The sequence below is a fragment of the Podarcis tiliguerta genome (assembly GCF_965153285.1).
Source record: "Podarcis tiliguerta genome assembly, chromosome: 2".
NCBI classification, from domain to species: domain Eukaryota; kingdom Metazoa; phylum Chordata; class Lepidosauria; order Squamata; family Lacertidae; genus Podarcis; species Podarcis tiliguerta.
In genome coordinates, this window is record NC_139535.1 from 35,736,890 (window position 1) to 35,754,031 (window position 17,142).

Here is a 17,142-nt window from a genome sequence, read left to right on the forward strand (position 1 = left end):
CTTGTGGTGATGGAGTAATAAACATTCCACTGGTATACTACCTGCCACTACAATGAGATGTTTGCCACCTGCAACATGTATATTTCTCAACAGATACACAACTACACCTCTCAATTCTAGCACTCCCACCATAACCAGTATTTACAGTCACTTTTCTTCTCTCTCTAGCTCCAGGGGAGTAGGAAGTAAATTCTGGGGTGATTTATTGGAGGAGGAGGAAAGTAAAAGAAGACCCTAGTAATGTTGGATTTTGGACTGAAGTCTGACAAAAAAAATCATTTTAGAGGTCCAAGAGTCATGTTACTCACAGTGTAGAGTTCATTGGTCACCTTCAGGAGTTCTTCGTGCATCTGAAGTCCAATTTCCTTACTCTAGAACACAAAACAAAAACGTTAAGTTGAAAAAAGGTAAGTTTGTTGCAAAGGAAAGAACTAAATGAACATGCAGGGTGGACTTTTAAAATGTTATCAGAGCTTATTTGACACTGCATCCAAGTTATTGTTACTTTTCGCCCTATAAAGTGTTTGAACTGAATTGTATAGTGCTGTAGGTGAACTTGCCCACTGCAAAAAGTCTGTACGAGAGGCACTTGTATGTTCTTAGCACACTGTCAGAATAAAATGAATGTTAAATAGAACTACAATTAGTAGAATCAGATATGGAAATCTTAGCAGTCAGAACAATAAAGCACTACATGGCTGGGGAAGAAAAATGGAAGAAAGACCTTTTGACAAGGAATAGAGGGGGTAAATGGTCATTTAAGTTGTTATATTTTTCCAAATTTATTTTTTAATTTGTCTACAAAAGAATATTGTTAATCCACTGCAGATGTAGTTCCATATTTATTATAGCCACATTTTTCGTGCTTTCCTCACTTTACAAAAGAGCGGGAGAATTTTTGCAACAGAGTTAGTTTCTGGTAATTCAATAATAAAAAAGAAAAAAAAACTTCTTCTGAATGTGTTGCCAATTTCCTGAACAGCTATCCAGATGGTTTTCAAAGCCCTTGTTCTGCTCTGGAGTGGTGTTGCTTTTTTAAGCAGTATGCGCATTTCAGTCATGAATGTGATTTTGGGGAAATAAAATTGCCTTGGGTTAGAGAAATGCCTTCAGTACTTTATTTATAAATGTAGCTACAAATGCTTTCTGTCCATTTTTCTTCAGAAATTGAATTGGTATAATCCCAAAAGGGATTACCATCTAGGCTCTGCTTCTCTCATTCAGAAATGTTAAGTCCAAATTACATGTGTTCTTTATCTTGAAATAGGCAGTAAATACACGAACCATTAACGTAGTTCTCGCAAACAGCAGATGAGGTAGCAAGCCATGTAACTCCACAGACTGGTCCCCTCCAGCTATTGTTGGACCATCAGTGTCAGTGAGCATGGCCAATGGTCAAGGATGATGGGACAAGTAGGCCAAAAACATCTGAAGGTCACCAGGTTGGAGACAGCTGTTCCAAGAGTTCTAAAGTCCAAGGTTCAATTGCTTATGAAGCTAGCAAAGGATGTCAGGTAGCAGGATTGTGTGAGACCCCTGCCTGAGATCTTAAAGAGCCACTTCCAGGGCAGAGGAGATGGTTATACGCTAGAAAGACCAGTGTTATGAGTCCATCAAAGCCAGCTTCAGATGTTCATATATGAAAAAGCCTATGTTCAGCTGCAAGTGCTGTATATATGAAAAGTTGACACTGCTCCCAAGATACACTCTCTTCTGTGGCTTAGAAGTTTAAAACAGGAGGTACCAGTGTGCTAAATCAGCAAGAGGAGCCTTCTCAACTGCATGCAGTGATGAGAAAAATATATTCTGTACATTTCCACTGATTTATCTCACAATTTGCAAAACATGGCATTGAAAAAGCTTGGGGCCAAATCTTGTCTTAAGTTAAAGCTCCACTTAATTTGCTTAATGGAGGGTATGTCCTATGGACTTACCTCTTAGGCTTTCTGTATACTCTATGTAGCCTCACTTACAAACTTGATGGAACCCCAAAATAAACCTGAATTTAAAATATGCTAAAGTGGGGATAATCTAGAAAAACAAAAAACAAAAAAATACAACTGGAAAGGAGGGGGGGAGAATGGCACTGCTGAAAAAGGAGTACAGAAGAAACATGGGTGCGCATATATATATATATATATACACACACACACACACACACACACACACACACATATGAATGAAAGGGCATAAGGAAAGCACTTCATGATATTGGTTTTTTAAAAAAATAATTTTTATAAACAGGCCAATCACATCACATTATCCAAATCACATTAGTTCCAAATTATACAGCCAAATTTTAAATTTTGTTGGGGGTACCCATACATCAAGCTCCGAACAAGTCCAAACATCACTTATATTGCTGCTTTAATTAAACAGTTCTATCCAGTTCAATCCAGATAGTCCTTTATTACTTTCTTCATCTTCTTGTTGTTGCACCTCATGATATTGGTTACTTTTTGGTTCACACCATAAAGCTATTTTTTTTAAGTTCCCAGGGATAGAAAGGGGTGGCTCATACATTTCAGCAGAAATGTTAAAGAATGTAATGTAGCTGGAATTTTGGGCAAGTGTGTCCACTCCACACACATCCCTAAAAACAAACAGGGAGTGCAAATGAAAGGGGGGAGCAGTTGAAAGAAGACTGATATGCTCAGTGGGCACAGAATGCTGGCTGACTGACTGTTGCGGTGGGGGGACGGGACCAGGAGGAATCATGTGCCTGAAACTCTGACCATAAAAACAGCGCACACTGCAATATTTTGTCGCAAGGCCCTACATGTTCTTTATAATTTGAACAAACTTTTAAAATAGATTTCTTCTAAAACGGTGGCACACAACAAGCAGCTGGTATAATTTCATATCCCAGAATTTTATCACATGGTTGGTCTGAGCCAAGAGATCCCACATCTGACAGGAAGTCCTATAATTGAAGGCATCTGGGTAAGCCATCTCCTGCCACTAGCAAAGACTACATTACTAAAATAAGGTGTTGGATATGGAGCATACACAGGCAGAAAAAAGTTGGCTCAAGACAAACAGATGCGCGCACACACACACACACACAGAGGATTTCTTTAACAGCAAATTCAAGTTTACCCCTTATTACAACAGAGGATTCAAATATGAAGAAACCACAAAACTTTTTCAGAAGTGATGAACGTTCAACATATGTCGAACGTTCCATCTGTGCAAGTATTTCCGCTCACCACAGAAGAATCCCCACTTCCCTCCCACTATGTGAGGTTTTAGGGGTTTGCCTGACCCACCCAATCCAATTGGGGGTGGGGTGGGGTGGGGAGGAAACCCTGTTGCACAAGTGTCAAGAAGCCTTTATGCAGAGCATCCACGGGCATAATTCATTAGGTGACTTCGGTGCTGCTAAGTGCTTTCCATTTCCACAAAATATCAGTTGCATAAACATGCTAATGTGTGCAATACATGAAAGGAAACGCATTGCTAGGACAAGGAGAGAGGGCACCGTTCTCCTTCAAATATCAGACTGGGCTATTCTGTGCTTCACCTCTCACACTTGTTGCTAAGGTAGCATATCCCTCTGCCATTTTGAATATTTCCCCAGAGCCCTGGCTCAAAATCTCTCCATTTTGCCTGCCCTCATTGAAGCATCCTTTGCCCAACATTCTTCAGAGACCCTATTAGCCATAACCCTTGTTAGCTTGCATCCACTATTTGGTAATACTTTTGCATAGGGATGTATTTTTGTTTATTTAAATGATTTCTATACCACCCTTCAAGAAGTTCCCCATACAAGCAATTTTCTTTCAGCCCTTGAAAACAGCAACAGCATTATTTTTTCTGGTCTGTTGATATGCAAAAATGGGTATCAGGTAAAAACAACTGGATGCAAGGGGGAGCAGGAATAGTAGAAAGGATTTTTTTATTTCAGCTTTTATGTCCCAACTGCCTTAAATCACACATTACCTCTGAGTGATATTTTGTTTTTAAAAGAAAATGTTTAGCAGGAAAGGTGACAGTTCTAGCAATACGCCTGGAATGTTTTCATTGCAAGGATTTGTGATTTTTGCTGGCCCACAGCCTCAGTGTTTAGCTTTCAGTGTACTCAGCTATAAACCTTTCCAAGGAAAATTTACTACTTTGCTCCAGAGGACTTATGGGTTTTATGCAGCAAGAAACCACAGCCACTAGAGGACAAGTGCCCTTTGTCATTATAACTTTGAACAGCCACTGGAACAAGCAAAGCAGTATTACTACTAAGTATTATAAAGGTCTTGAAAGACAAGTTTAATATCAACCTAAGCCACCCCATCAATGGAAAAGTCACTGGTATGAGATTATAAAAGCTCAGTGAAACTAATGAGAGGCCTTGGGGCTTGGATCTGGAGAATGGATCATGTCTCTCAGGCAAAGGTTGTTATAACAAGTGGCCTAGCCTGAGACGGATGTGACAGTTTGGTCCACATCAGCAGTGCAATCCTAAGAGTGGGGGCGGACTCCAAAGTTAGATCAGAAATCTAAGGCAGCAGAATGTTCTTCCATGCTCCACTATGCAACTCTAGCCTAAACCATTATAAATTATTATCGTTGTTAAAGAATCATAAAGTTGGAAGAGACCACAGGAGTCATCTGCAATGCAGGAATCTTTTGCCCAGCATGGGGCTTGAACCCACAGCCTTGAGGTTAAAACTACCGACTATTGTTATCATCACCATACACCTTGAACCAGCAGGTCCCAGTGGGAGTTACAACCATTTAAAACACAATATTAGAATCAGTTAACTGATTCTGCAGTGAGGGTAGAACATAGCCTTACCCTACATAAATTTGACTAATTCTCTTTTAAAGTTGGTGGCCCTCACTACATATTGTGGGAATGCCGACCTTTAAAGCCCTAAACGGCCTCGGCCCAGGGAGCGTCTCCACCCCCATCATTCAGCCCGGACACAGAGGTCCAGCTCCGAGGGTCTTCTGGCAGTTTCCTCACTGCAAGAAGTGAAGGTACAGGGAACCAGGCAGAGGACCTTCTCAGCGGTAGCAGGCTCCCTGTGGAACGCCCTCCCATCAGATATCAAGGAGATAAAGAACTACACAATTTTTAGAAGACATCTGAAGGCAGCCCTGTATAGGGAAGTTTTTAATATTTGACATATTCTGCTGGAAGCCGCCCAGAGTGGCTGGGTATAAATAATAAAATAAAATAATAAAATTATTATTATCAAATTATTATTACTATGCTCAATGTGCTTTGGCATATCACCCTTGCATGGGGCATTTGGAAAAATATTTGTGAATTTTTAAAAATACTAATGACCTCAAATTGTGTATGCCTACAAAATATATGGGGGACGCGGGTGGCACTGTGGGTAAAACCTCAACGCCTAGGACTTGCCGATCGTATGGTTGGCGGTTCGAATCCCCGCGGCGGAGTGAGCTCCCGTCTTTCGGTCCCAACTCCTGCCCACCTAGCAGTTCGAAAGCACCCCTAAGTGCAAGTAGATAAATAGGTATCGCTTTCTAGCGGGAAGATAAATGGCGTTTCCATGTGCTGCGCTGGTGATGGATCACCAGAGCAGCTTTGTCACGCTGGCCCCGTGACCCAGAAGTGTCTCCGGACAGCGCTGGCCCCCGGCCTCTTAAGCGAGATGGGCGCGCAACCCCAGAGTTGGACACGACTGGCCCGTACGGGCAGGGGTATCTTTACCTTTACCTTTACAAAATATACTGAATAATATTTTTAAATATTTAATAAACTCTTTGTTATCAATAGAACTCCTAACGGTGGCAGAACATAATATAACTTTCTATATTGAACATCATTTTGAAGCTTTGTTTCCTTTTGCGGGAGAGCGTATCAATATTTTTCATTTTGCCCCTCCCTTTTTCTTCTTTCAATGTTATGTTAAAGCAAGGCAAGAATCTATCACATTATATACTTGAAGAAAACATGTATCATAGGGGAAATTATAATATTGCACCTAGATAGAAGAAACACTAGTGTAAAAACACTGGAGTGAGCTTGAAACATTACCATCAGCTGTAATTTTAAACCACTACTATCAGAACAATATGCCACATTAATAGACATACAGATTACAAACTTTCATTCTTATAGGAGAATTGTTGTTGTTACTTATTAAATCTGTATTCCACCCTTCATCCGTAGATCTCAGAGTGGTTCACAACATAACAATACAAGATAAAAAAACAAAATACATAATAAAAACAAGAATAAAAACAAACCAATAAATGCCCCCCCCCCACTCCCTGGAGGGCAGGGAGTAGGCAAAGTTGTTACATTGGCTTAAAAGCAGAACTACATCTGTTGAAATGGAACCTCATTGCCACCATAACATGCCATCTAAAGCCCAGCAATAAGAACAGAAACTCAAAATGGTGTTTTTTTTTTTAAGCTGATTTTGTATGAGCCAACTATGACTGTTAGCAGTAATCAAGATGCTAAGATTGTGTTCAGTGGACCAAAGATTTTGGATATAATATCCAATTTGATCAATGGATAAAATTGTGGAAAGAGGGAATGAAATTCACTGCATGCACTACAATAAAAAAAAAACGTAATGAAAATGATGTATAGATGGTATGTAACACCAGTGAAACTTGGTAAGATGTATAAAATTTGTAACAAGTGTTGGAAATGTAAAGAAAAAGAGGGAACATTTTACCATATGTGGTGGGAATGTAAGAAAGTGAAATGCTTCTGGGAAATGATTTATAAAGAGATGAAGAAAATGTTGAAATATACTTTCATTAAGAAACCAGAAGCATTTCTATTAGGAATAGTAGGGAATGATATTAGCAGGAATGATGTGAAACTGTTTAGGTACGCAGTGACAGCAGCAAGAATCTTGATGGCCCAGAAATGGAAGCATGAAGAAATGCCGACCAAGGAAGAATGGAGGATGAAGTTGACGGAATATGCAGAGATGGACAAATTGACTGGGAAAATAAGGAACCAACGCGATCAGAGATTTTCCGAGGACTGGAATATTTACAGAATATATCAAAAATGTATGTGAGGAGCAACTAACGCTTGTTGGCTTTCAAGAAGCTTTGTGAAAAAGACTGATTGAAATGTTGTTTGAAAAACAGGTTAAAATTAAGAGAGGTAAAGTGCAACATAAAATTAAGGAATGTGAGATGTAGTGATAATATGGAAAATTGTCAAATAGGTTGAGGGAAGTCCAAAAGATGTTTGTGTATAATGCGAATGTTAAATTTGGATAAAGTGTATATTGGAAATTGAATAAAAATTAATTATAAAAAAATAATACAAAAAAAAAGATTGTGTTCATAGAAGACAATCTTACTCAGCTAAAAGTGATAGTCAAAGAAGAAGAAAGAAGAAGGCAAGATGCTACAGATACCCAGGGATTCCCTTTCACTTGCTCAGCAGAAATCATTTGCACTGTTTTATTTTACAGAAACCAGAGCACTTGCATTAATATTAGGGGACATGAGTTTCCAACAATCAAAGTGATTTCTCGTTAAGATCATGTCACCAAAGGATATTTCCTATCCAGCCTACCACAGAGACCTGTCTGGACAATTAGACACTCTCACATAATCCACCGTCTTGAGATTTTAGCCCTTTACCCTTGCAAAGTGAAATCTATCTCCTATGATTGTGGATGATTAATTATTTATGCAAATGTCACAACACGATGATGCAATGTCTTCTGACACCATAAAACCCAGAGAGGCAGCAATGTAATGATGGGCCTTATTCCAAACCACAGAACATCTCAGAATGGCTATGAGATTACAGCAGTGAAGGCATCCCTGGAAGGAAAGATATTTCTAGCAAGGAATGGATACAATGGGAAATAAACCCATTTCAAAAACCCATTGTACATGGGATAGATGTATAACCACACACAACCAGCCAAGCAATTGTAGTACCTATATATGTGCATTATCTCCCTTTAGAGGTCAGCAATAAGCACAAATAAAATGATTTACAAAAAAAAAAAAAACACCTGTCTGTTTAGATTACTTAATTTCTGGGAGTAACAGCATTACCACTAGTTGTAAAGAGGTTACCATGAAATAAACAACATTTCCCCCACTAGTCTGCAAAGAAGCTGAAGTAGAGCTGGGTTTTTTAAGCATTGCTTTTGCACTATAATTTCACCATAGTACTAATAGAGAACATCCCTATTTTGGGAAACGCAGTGATGATCAAAAAAATACTTTTATATTATCTGCTGAAGAACCAGAAAACTGGCAAAGAAAAGTGTTTTGTTGAATCTGTCTCCAACACTCCCATTACAATCATGGGCCCAATTTTGTAATGCATCAATGTAACAAACAGAGGACAAGATAATGATCAGACAGTGGAGATCTAAGATTACTGATGTAAAAGCCTTGGGGTCATTTTAGCCATTTAGTCTTCAGTCTCCATCTAATCACCAACAAGCAGTAAATGTACCAACATTATGAATCATAAAATCTCCAACAGTGATTAGGCAGGGCAGCTCCTAGGTATTTGAAGGTAATGGTTGCTCTTTACTCCTTATTTGTTGAGTAGTTTTGTTGTCCCCAATTTTCTCCTTGGCTCCTCTATAAAACTCCATCGACTTTCCTTCGTGCTTTGGTTGAATAGTGGCCTTTGTTTAGTGGTACTAAACAAAGGATAACATTTTCTTTTCCTGTTTCCTTCTTTTACACTGATTTCCTCTCCCCACCTACCTGTCCTCACCACATCTTATCATTACAATAATAGTGCATTTTAAACTAACCAAATATCAGAGCAAAATACCCCCAGATACCTTGGTAGTTAAGAGACACATACCAGCAGCACCATGTTCCTTACACCTTCACCTCAAGAATGCCCATAAATCCACCTGCCCTCACCCCTAGGCATGGATAGTTGGAAGTAGCAGGCTATTTGCTAAATCAATCACTGGGAACTACGTCTACAATTGGAATAAAGGTGCACCAGGAATTTCTATTCCTTGCAACTCCCTCTGCCAAAACCATACCCACAGAATAGCAAATGGGAGGGAAGTTGTGCAACAATGATACCTACAATAAACAGGATCCTTTATGGTGCTTATGGTGGTGGTGTGCATTTCTTCATCTTGGTTTAAGAAATTCTCTTCTTTAACAGTAGAAAACACTGCGGCATGAAGAAAAGGCTTAAACTTAAGGAAGAGACCTTGGATCAGCTGCCCCTTCTTTTATATAGTTCTCTCTAAGTGATATCATGCGGGACACGAGTGGCGCTGTGGGTTAAACCACAGAGCCTAGGACTTGCCGATCAGAAGGTCGGCGGTTTGAATCCCCGTGACGACATAACCCAGAAGCTGTACGCCGGCTCCCTCAGCCAATAAAGTGAGATGAGCGCCGCAACCCCAGAGTCGGTCACGACTGGACCTAATGGTCAGGGGTCCCTTTACCTTTAAGTGATAACATCAGCTGGCATAGAATTAATACTTGGTAAGGATATTTCCAAGGGCTACTTCAACGGTACTTAACTTGTGGTCCATAGACCCCTATGGGGTCCACAGATGGGCTTCAGGTGGGGTCTGTGAACTGAGCTCAAAAAGGAAACCAATTTCCAATGCAATAAAAGAAACTATATGCAAAAAGTTTCCATGTATGTGTTAATGTGCATTTTTCTGGGGAGGACGTCCATAGCTTTCACCAGATTCTGAAGGGGATCCATGACTCAACAAAGGTTAAGAACCACTGGGCTACTTCGAACATTACAGGATTTCCTACCAAAAAAACCACTTCCTATTTAAGGTGTTGGGGAGGGGAAAAACTTGGGTCTATAACTTACAGTATTAGAGCTGCATTAAGTATTTACTGTGCTCTGTGTACATGCTCTTGGAAGCTGTGACAAGCATACATGCGCCATAGCTACATATAGCAAAATAACTGCGCACAATCATCCTATTACATGATTATGCATGGTTTTAAAAAGAGGAAACACACAACAGAGTCTAATCATGTAGGTCAGATTTCATATGAAATTTACAAAAAGTTAGCGCATTTATAGCAAACTTAGAATCATAGAGTTGGAAGAGACCCCAAGGGCCATCGAGTCCAACCCCCTGCCAAGCAGGAAACACCACCAGAGCACTCCTGACATATGGTTGTCAAGCCTCTGCTTAAAGACCTCCAAAGAAGGAGACTCCACCACACTCCTTGGCAGCAAATTCCACTGTCGAACAGCTCTTACTGTCAGGAAGTTCTTCCTAATGTTTAGGTGGAATCTTCTTTCTTCTTTCAACTTCTAAAAGGGGAGCGGGGAACTCTGCACATTTAGTTGGAGTTTTGGAAATGTAACCTTAAAGGAATAAGAACATAACAGGACCCTCTGAGACAGTTCTGCTTCTAGGGTTAAAAATGTATTTACAATTCCACACTCGTGTAAGGCAGCTTGATCTCTTCATATCAGAAGGTGATAATGGCTCCAGGCCCTAAACATCTTTACCTGCTGATTTCTGCAGATCAAGCTGCAGTTACAGGCACAAGAGAAGGCTGGGCTGCTTTGTGGTTAGTTGGCAACCCAATGTTTCACAGCTACCAAGAGGACTCCAAAAGCACCTGGGCATAGGAAAATGAATGGGTGAGGACTTTTTATTGAAATCACTGAAGGGAGCACAACACAGCTGAACATGGTTTGCCTTAGCTCATCAATAAGTTAAACCAATAAATGAAATGTGGCAAGGATGAAGTGTGTTAAGAATGACTTTGAAAGATGAGTAACATGCTTTTATTGATAATTTCTAGCTCCATGCAAACAAGTTAATTCACTGGAGCACTTTAAAATGGAGGGGGGGTAGTTAACGATAGCCATTTTGTCTACTTATTTCTGAATAATTCTGCCACTTCAAAAATCTCATATAGAACTTAATGGAGTTTACAGTTCCAGAAACAAAAACAGGTAATGTGTGGTCTTAAGGGAGGTAAAGGAGAAAAAGCTCCAAGGATAAACACTACTAGCAGATTGCTAAAGGCTAATAAAGCAAGGATAAATTATGGGTGTTTTTATATATCCCTCATATTTGCATCATGAAAATACCCATTTGCAATGGAAAAATTCACCACACATTACCATTCCTTTATGTATGTCCCCACAAGATGTCAAAACCAATTAATAATGGCTCAAAGGGGGAAATTAAAAGTGACATCTCTGAAACAAAATGTTGCTCCAATTTACCATCAGAGCAATCTACAACAGCTGTAGAACAATTAGGGGCTGTTCTTAACCCTTCTAGTGCTATCTAGCCTGCACAATTATTTTTAAAACGAGCTTGAGCATGGCCTCCACAGTATGAAAGTTGGAAGGACTGCAAAAACAAAACAAAACACTGAAAAATAAGTTCCAGGAAATAATCTTGCATTGACGCAGCAGATGGGCCTCATTCACTTAGCCATTTAAGGTAGAGCCGCCAGATTATCTACCTCCTCAACGTCCGCATGATAAAACCATTTTGCATTTGTGTTTCCTTTTGTTTGCTGATGTGAGCTAGCAAGACTGGATACAGTGGGTATGCCGTGTAGGATTTTTAAAAAGTGTAGTGGGAAATACTCATGTGACAACATTTCAAGGAAATGTCTCGAAAAATATTAAAAGACTAGCTATTTCCAGGACAAATTAACATGTGAAAAGGACTCTAGTGTTTTTGGGGTTTTTTAATCACATTGTCACACATGTTATTAATCTGATTTATGAGCTGATCACTTTAAAAAGTATGCAAATCATGCTTGATTATGAATGCCTGGCCCAGATGGTGTTCTTTATTCTGATCAGTAATATTATGGCTTCACACATGCCTTGGCTTTCCCAAATATTACAATAACAAACAAATAAGCACACAAATAAGAAAGGAAAGGCTAATAATGATACACAATGGATTAAAGCCTAGGAAAAGACCAGCTCCAGAATGTAAGGCGCACACACAACAGTGACAAAATTACAGCACGAAATAAGCTGTTTAAAAATGGTTTTAGCTCGTCATTGTTTCCCAGAGACTTGTGAGCTGTACTGAGACTTCAGCCTTAAGTGGCATGTTGTGAATAGAATCTCAGATGCACACTCAACACAATAACTCTGCTTTGCTCCGATTAAAAGCAGGTGCTGTGTGTGGCAAGCTGCGGATGGCATCAAGCTAATGCTACCTCTGGTTCATGCCAGGAACATATCAGCTTGGGGTGATGGCAGAGGGGCACTTAGTTGAGCATACAATGGAAACACAGATCCCATTGGTTATGCTGGGGAAAGCTACAGTTCTAAAGGAATTGCCTAAGAGCCACTGTCCGAGAAAATAAACTGTTAAAGCTGTCAAGGCTTGAATGAGCACAGACTCCAGCTCCCTCTCAGGAGATGTCCACACTTCCATTTGCCCTGGTGCTTCCCACAGGGAAAGCCACGGTGTGCTGCTGAATCGGAGCCAATGGCAATTAGATTTTTCCACAGATTGCTGTTTGTTCCAGTTCAGCGGCAAAGAGCTTGTTTTCCCAGGAAAGTTGCGGGGCAAACGCAAAACCTCTTGGATTCATGTTTTATAGGTACAGGGCAGGCTGAACTGTGGCTGAGTCTACACTCCAGACAGAACCCCTGACTCAGTCAAAAGGGTCTGAAAATCCAACGTTCCACTGCTCTCGGAATGCCCACCAAATAATTCCTCACAGCTTTTTTATTCCAATGACCCCTATAAAAAGTGGCCTTTAATGCCAACTGACATAATGGGAAACCTCACAGGGTGCGTAGTCACCTCTTTAGTAACAACACAAGTCTAGTAGTTTCTTGGCAGAATGCCACCTGAAGAACCTCTATACATTGTATCTGCCAGGCCTCAATTAGAAGTACAGTCATACCTCAGGTTAAATATGCTTCAGGTTGAGCGTTTTCAGGTTACGCTCCGCTGCGACCCGGAAGTAAGGGAACACGTTACTTTCGCCGCTCACGCATGCACAGACGCTCAAAATGCCATCATGCACATGCGCAGAAGCGGCAAATCGCGACCCGCACACATGGGCAGTCACGGGTTGCGTTCTACTCAGGATGCGAACGGGGCTCCGGAATGGATCCCGTTTGCATCCAGAGGTACCACTGTACTGTAAATAGTCAGTCTCCTCATAATGACAAACCAAATGGTTTTATAACAGAACATTTAGGGTTTGTCCACACTTGTCCCGTGCCTATAAAGCACAACGCAGGTGGCGCTGTGGTCGAAACCACTGAGCCTCTTGGGCTTGCCAATCAGAAGGTTGGCAGTTTGAATCCCCGCAATGGAGTGAGCTCTTGTTGCTCTGTCCCAGCTCCTGCCAACCTAGCAGTTCAAAAGCACATCAGTGCAAGTAGATAAATAGGTACTGGTGTGGCAGGAAGATAAACGGTGTTTCCGTGCGCTTTGATTTCTGTCACGGTGTTCCGTTGTGCCAGAAGTGGTTTAGTCATGCTGGCCACATGACTGGAAAGCTGTCTGGACAAACACCAGCTCCTTCGGCCTGAAAGCGAGATGAGCACCGCAACCCCAGAGTCGCCTTTGACTGGACTTAACCGTCCAGGGTTACCTTTACCTTTTTTATAAAGCACGAGTCTGAGCGGTTTTCCACTTGTCCTATGCTTCCTAGGCACAGGTCCAAGTGGTTTCACGTTTGCCCCACAACTTTCCCCTAGAAAACATGCTCTCTACTGCTGAACCAGAACAAATGACAATCCACAGGGAACCCAACTGCTGCCATTTGGTCCGATTCAGCAGTTAACCGTAGGTTTTCCCAGGAGAAGGCAGTGGGACAGATGGGAGGTGTGGACGAGCCCTTATATATGTAACTTTAATTGTACAGTGTCAGTTTCTCCACAGTTAATGACAAGGAAACCCCAGAATACAGTTTTCTGAGAAGGCCCACAAGTCTTTATATAAGAGAACCTGTTCGGACTCATATGCTCCGGCATTTTGCCCCCAAAGTTCTCTCAACACTGCTTCATTATGTGGCGCTTACTCTCTCAGGAGGCTATTGAGTGTACTATACAATAAACCAGATCAAATTAAGTGACACAAACATTCGTTTACCTTTTTAAATAGCCGGATGACATCCTCACTGATCTGGGAGAGTCTGACAATGACATTGTTCATGAAGATGTCATTCAGGGTAGCGTGGTCTCTGCTTTCTCTCCGAGTTTGGGTCAGTACCAGATACCAGCAGTTCACGGGAGAAAGAAGGTGCTGATCCTTCCTATAAGCATACAAATTGATGGTTTAAAAAACGTTAGCTCACACATGAGGGCAGTCTTCTTGCTATGAGTAATAATGAGTTCCACTGACTAAAAGTTACTATCAAACAGGTTGAGCAGGCAAAGAAAGCCTGGATTAACTTTCTACCAAAAGTTATGTGCTTACAGCAGTTCACTATAAGAATCTAGAGCCAATATGATGATACAGTTCACAGCTAATTAAAAAATTTGTAAATAAAAATGAACAAATTCGGGAATTAGGAGTGGGCAATAGTTATGCCCTTTTTATACTAACAGCCCAATCATATACCACTGAAACTATGCCCTGTTTTATTCAATTTAGCTCACTTTCAAAATCTGTGCATTAGCAAATGGTATACCATAATAAAGTGTTTGCTTTATGATAGCAAGCAAGGTAAAAAAGGAAACCATTTCCACTATGAAGTCTAATAACATACTCCAAACAAATTGGAAAATGTTCTTTTTCAAAATACACTTCATTCCAGCATTAACATTTTCAGAATAAAAACAAAATTCCATGAACACAGGTATATATTTAACTTCAGTTCCCAAATAAAATTGAATGTTTCTTAAGCCAAGTTGATAGGTATACCCCAGTATATAGTTTAAATGCAATCCACACCAACAAAGCAATACTCATCGAAGAAACAGATCCTGTACATGTTCAGCTGGGTACAGTTAAAGAGAACCAAGTTAGTTTCACTTTTTTGACCAAACAATTCCTATTCACACAAGTCTCTGACTATAAATCACAACCATAAACTGATTTGCTACACACAGGAAAACAATCAGCTCCATACACACCTTTTATTTATATACTGCCAAAAGACTTTGCCTTAAAAAGGCTAATAAAAATTCCAATAACACCATAGATAAAAACAGTAAATACAATGAAGACAAACAAGCCAAAAAAGAAAATCTGATAAAACAGTAATAATAAAAAAAGGCCCTCAAAAGTCATAAAAAAGTAGGATGGACTTTATCTGGTGCCTTTATGATAGCAATGAAGGCACCAAGCAAACATGGCAAAGGGGGAGATTCCTCCATTTGTGTGCCACCACTGAGAGGGCCTTCTCTCCAGGAGCTACAGAATGTAGAGGCACCCAGAGGGAGACTTGATAAGAAGTGAATTGATAACCAGGTTCAAGTAGGAGGGGGTGTAAGGGCATTTAGGAGTTGAAAGGGTAAACACCAGCCCCTTGAAGTGAACCTAAAAACAAACCAAGAGAACTATACTCCCAACAGCAAACTGCTCTGTTAAAAACACACACAAATAAAACCCCATTGTTTATGCACATAACACACATAGGATTCTATTTTTATTATCACATATCCCCTATAAAGTAGACTGACATTGAAAAATAGCCATCTAAGTCAGGCTTCAGATCTGACAAGGGTATTATTTGACAAAATTAACAACTGCTCTTGCACTTTTCTCTTTTCTTGCAATTTAATATTGCAAAATTATTTTAACTCTACTGTATGTTCCGCCTCCACCCCTGCAAAAAAGGCAGCCTTGGAATTTGAGCTCCTTGGTCGAAATGCCTATCCAATACACACCCGGTTCAGCTTCCTCTTCCCAGCGTTAGAAGCCAAACAAGAGGCTGGATGCCAAATCACCCTGAACCACTGTCTTGTTGAGGAAAGAAAATTACAATGAACGATATTAGACCAATTCTTTGCCATTAAGAAATCTCAGCAAGTCCCTAGAGAGCAGTCAAGACCCACAACGAACATCTCATCAAGTCAAGAATATTATGTGCCGACAAAGGAATGCAGCAAGACTTGGAAACTATGCAGTAGGGAACAATTCTGCATTAGTGGGGAGAAGGACTAGGTGACTTATTAGGGTTTTTCCATCTCCCAGGCCAGCTATCCTGACAAACCATTTAGAGGCCTCCTTTTGTTATAGACATTGTTGGCTGTACTGCCAGTCATAGTTTTGAGTCAGAGAATATTGCAGCTTGCTTCCATTCATGTAAACTGCAACAGTGCACAAGGGCTACAAATTAGAGATTGGAGACCCAGTGGAAGATTGGGCCATGAGCCAGCTTTTATTGTATCCGTTGATACAAGAAAGCTAGTCGAAATTCTAGATGAATACAAGCCAAATGCAACTAACCAGACATGCATGCAAGTCCACTAATAGCTCAATAAGCCACTTGTTTTTGCTGCCTACACCCAGGACAGCAAAAACGGAGACGTTTTCAAACACCTGGCTGGACCAATATTGTGACTAGGACTGGCACTATTGCAAACCATGTGCCACGAGTTGCACAGCCCTGCTCAAGTCCAAGGACATCAGGAAATATGCACATTCCATTCTGCGGTATTATAACATACCATTGGCCAAGAAAACAGAAGAAATGGAGTTGTTTTTTAGTTTATACTTATGTTGCAACACACTTCACTTGTAGCCACTGGCCAGAAAAATACTGGGCTGCAGTAAACATACACCACTTTCTTCTCCCTGTAGCAGTTTGCATGATTAACATTGGCCACACTGTTCATTCTATGCTGCCAGCAGTTTCTTCTTTTCCCTTCCTAGCATCACAGTCAAGAAGCAGAGGCTGCATTACAGCCCTGCATTCCTATACGCTGTGTGTCTTGCAAAGTGTTAACTAAAGCTTGGCAACGCAGCTCAGCCGCTTGCTTCTCAACAAAAAATCCAAATCCATCTCAGCATCCCTGATGTAGCAGAAACATTTTTACACGTTTCAGTGATGTTCATTATCAACACAATGAACACCAGGAAGCGAAGGGATGACAAATGCTAGGAATGTGTAACGCCACACTGTTCTGATCTGTCTCTCCCCATCTTATTAGCCGGAAAACATTCCAATTCTCAAGAGGATTTCTAACTAATGAGGGGACACTGATAATCATCTGGATTCCTTCTACACAGATACACATACACACCCGGTGTTGTGCAT

General features: G+C 40.6%; 1 protein-coding gene across 3 annotated transcripts in view; it reads right to left on the reverse strand.

Annotated features, from left to right (window-relative positions):
• Nucleotides 1–17,142, reverse strand: part of SRGAP3 (SLIT-ROBO Rho GTPase activating protein 3) — a 177,895-nt gene that overhangs the window by 74,691 nt on the left and 86,062 nt on the right. For all 3 annotated transcript variants that reach the window (XR_014507527.1, XM_083424765.1, XM_083424766.1), the window contains exons 3-4: nucleotides 14,028–14,190; nucleotides 309–371 (exon numbers count right to left, since the gene is read on the reverse strand). Coding sequence is in view for 2 of the 3 variants with exons in the window: in XM_083424765.1 (XP_083280891.1) it covers nucleotides 309–371; nucleotides 14,028–14,190 (226 nt within the window). In the remaining variant the exon portion in view is untranslated. The remainder of the gene's footprint in view (nucleotides 1–308; nucleotides 372–14,027; nucleotides 14,191–17,142) is intronic.